This window comes from Trichoplax adhaerens, genomic scaffold, assembly GCF_000150275.1.
Source record: "Trichoplax adhaerens TRIADscaffold_11 genomic scaffold, whole genome shotgun sequence".
Taxonomy (NCBI): domain Eukaryota; kingdom Metazoa; phylum Placozoa; class Uniplacotomia; order Trichoplacea; family Trichoplacidae; genus Trichoplax; species Trichoplax adhaerens.
Genome location: NW_002060953.1, coordinates 1,270,793 through 1,274,544, shown reverse-complemented (window position 1 = coordinate 1,274,544; position 3,752 = coordinate 1,270,793). Strand labels below are relative to the sequence as shown.

At 33.3% G+C, this 3,752-nt stretch overlaps 1 protein-coding gene across 1 annotated transcript; it reads right to left on the bottom strand.

Moving 5' to 3' along the window:
• Positions 1–292: 292 nt before the first annotated feature.
• Positions 293–3,488, bottom strand: TRIADDRAFT_59532 (uncharacterized protein; the record flags this gene model as incomplete). Its single annotated transcript, XM_002115479.1, has 3 exons — positions 293–355; positions 632–671; positions 1,840–3,488. The coding sequence occupies 3 exons, from the start codon at positions 3,486–3,488 to the stop codon at positions 293–295; spliced, it is 1,752 nt and encodes a 583-aa protein (XP_002115515.1).
• Between the last annotated feature and the right edge of the window lie 264 nt (positions 3,489–3,752).

The following is a 3,752-nucleotide window of genomic DNA, read 5'->3' as shown; positions in this document are numbered from 1 at the left end:
GATTTTTCTGCCTTGATATACGATAATAAACGATATATTTTAGAATATTGGGTTATGGCATCTTGAAGAAGTATATAGTAGGTACTTGCAAATGTTTCGGTACGTCATAAGATTTGAAATACAAGAGTAGAATTAGAAAGAATGATTCAAAATTTGTACTATGGCAAAGAATAGCACCTATCTCTTTTAGCTAATTATGTGTTATCAAGATAATTTTTTATTCAAGCTTTGCCAACATAGAAAACTAGGATGCTACAAAAATGGAGTTTTCTGAATTAATTAAATTCTGTAATCATGCAATATGGTTTGTTGGCGATTCCATTAATCCTAGCGTATCAGCTCTTGGAATTTGAATCTATAATAATATAAATAGATGTTATTAATCCAATGATTCCGTAAGTAAATCAGAAATAAAAAATTAAAATCAATTGAAAGATCTTCAAATACGTTCTTGTGTATTATTTCACACAATTTTCTACGCCTACAGTACTTGTTCTTGCCAAGAGCCACCTCCCTCTACGGAGCCTAAAACTTATTTACTTATTGCGTTCTAGTTTGTAAACAGTGATTCCGTTTACAATCAACGTTATCTAGATCACAGCTGTCTTTCATTTAAGGTGCTGGGACCTACCGGTACCACTTTCAAAATGCCTTTATTCCAAAAATCTATTCTATTATTATTGAGTATTCACAATTCCTACTCTTCTATCATTACATTCGATTGCATATACTTAATTGGACCAGCCATTGGCGTATGAGCTATCTCGATCTGAGCTACTATCATGTAGTACATGTATATGTTATACAATTTAATTTATATAATCCCTGGACTGGCACTACCATTATGTTACGGTACGAACTACCGTGAAGAAATAGCTATCTAAATTTGGTAAATATAATATAGTGATATTATATTACAACTAGTTATTTACTATAGGAATTACTCTAATTATAAATGTGTTACAGTAAATTTAATGCTGTGCTGTAATGTGCACTGAAATGATTCTGTGAATGGACATATTGTAGTCCGACTGTGAAAAACTAGTTATCTCACCTAAATATTTTTATAAGATGACTTGTGAATGTTAGCTGCTGTAGAAGGGTATATAAGCCCGTCAGATAGTTGAATAAAGCAGTTCTCAATTGAATTGTTGTTTTAACGTAGAATCAAAGGCGTCTAAATTCTTGTGAGGTAGTTAAGGGATACTGAATTCCGGAAGACTATAGTAATTTAGAGATTTGTTTTACGTTATCCTTGTCACGAAGTTGGTTTGTGACACATTAGCATAAACGAATTCTTACAGTTAGTCGACCAAGGTTTGAACTCAAATTAATGAAAAATCTAAGCAGATATATTTTTTGTTAGTTTTTATTTAAAAGCAGAAATATAAGCGGGTAAGGGCAATTTCTTTACCTTTTCAAGACGTTTACACATATATATTATCATACTGCAGGCATTAACATCAAAGTACTGTACACGTAAATATACGTATGAATATTTTAATCATGTGTTACAGTTTACAAGAACTGAACGACAGTCTGCAGAAAGGGTAATATTGGGCAAGGTTAGCCAATAAATTTAGCAAAGTAGGCTGATTATGGTGAGCAATAAATAAATCTTCGCAAACTAAACTACTACCAAATCCCGTCGGCTATTACAGTGCAAACTTGAGAATCTCTAGTTGTACCAAACAGACATATAAGAAACTAATTAGAATTTTATAGATAATTCTTATCTCTTTTTTTAAAGTATTGTAATGTAGCAAAATTTGGGTGCTAAATGCTAGATTATTATCTTAATTAGCAAAAACCATTATATTCTCCACTCCTTCAAATTACTTTTGGAGCTTAATATGTTTCGCAGCGTCAACAACACCTGTACCAGAAGCATTTATAGAAAAAATAGCATTAGATGCAACTGAATGATTTGTCCTCGTGTTATTTTTGTCTATCTTTCGCGAGCAACTACCTTCTGTGATTGGTTTCCAAATACCTAATTGTGTTTTGTTTAGCTTATATAACTTATTGATAACATCTTTTTTTTCCAATACTGAATGACCTCTTTTTTCATTTTTGCTTCCTAGTCCAGTTTGATAATTGAGTACGCCGCCTTCAGTCACTCTATAAAATATGTCATACCAATCTTGAATGGATGATTTTTTATATCCAAGCCTTGTGACGTGAAGATTAAACTTATCAGCATAAGGCAGATTGTATTCTGAATTATTAAGATACTCTTCAATAGTCATATTATTTGTCAGTCTGCTCTTAAGATCATCGACATGGATATGTTGTACCCAGTCTCCAGTGGTACTAGTTGCCAAGGTTTCCTTATATATGGCCTGACCATTACGAAAAACTTGGTCATGTCCTAGTGAACAATATATAGAATTAATGGACGAATATCGGTCACTACCATCTGGTGTTATTTCCTTGACAGCGACTGCTGTTTCACTGCCTGGATTAATATAAACAGAAGCTAGTTTTGTATTAGCTCGGTACTCGAATTTGTCAGGATAATGTAACTGTAAATATTCAATGATCACTTCCATGATATCAGGATAAAAAAAGCCATCACCAGGAATGAAATATGCGTGCACCGGTTGATTTTCTATATCAAATAAAGTTCTATCTTTCAAGAACGCATCATCAACAAAGTAAGACTCAATGCCTAGCATTTTCCATGAATTTAAACCATGTTTTAACCTTGGAAGATCCTCTGGAAAACCAAAATATAGACGTCCCTTCCGCTCCATAATAGATTTATTCAAGCTAGCCCTTGTCAAATAATCGATGTAAGAAAAATTCTCCAACGACAGTTTTTGCCCTTCAACCACTAATTTACTCCTTTGTGTAACATCGAATCCGGCCATACCTTTCTGTTGAAGAAACTCCAAAAAAAAATTTGTGTAAGAAATCAGTTTTGAGGTACTAGGATTGAGCATCGGAATGGAAAACGACTGGTAATTAGATTTTTCAGGATCTCTAGAATCGATAAAATTGAACGAGAGAGCTTTGATTAAATCTGATAATGTATATTCATCGTATTGTGTGGGATGTTGATGTGCCTGTAGACCACTGCGATCCATTATTGATAAATGACTATCTGAAGAGAAAACGACTTTCATTTCCGAGCGGTTATGCAACAATTCGAATGCTTTTAATAAAGCAGATAGCCCTCCAGCCGTATATGCTACAGTTTGATTAGTCGAATCGGTAAATTCTGTAGCTGTGCTATTAACAATTTGTACAGCACTTTGCTTATGCCATTTAGTAGAAAATTTCACTTTTGTAGCTTCTCTTAACTCGTCCAATAGCCTAGCATCACCAAACGCTTGAATTTTTGACAGCTTAAAATCGGAAACAGATATCTTTTCAAGAATACTCTTATAGCATTTTATTTTTTCTGAAGACCATCCTAAAAAAGGAGTCGTTTTTTTGCTCTTAAATAACTGATTAACAGGTTTCGCCACTTTCATAGTTGCCATTCTTGTTCACAATAAAGCCACTACCAACTTAGCGAACGAATAATAACCAATACAATTTTATGTAATTATATTTTCAAGTGATATTAGAAATCGCTAGAAATTACTAAACTAAAGGAGACAGACCCTAAACCGATGGATTGTTAGTTACCAACATACCAAATGATGGTTAATGCCAGAGAGAGCTAGGTTAAGTGAAGAAAGATACGGATACCGCTATAATCTGGTACGCAGACTATAAAGATTCTTTAATAAATGGAATATCTT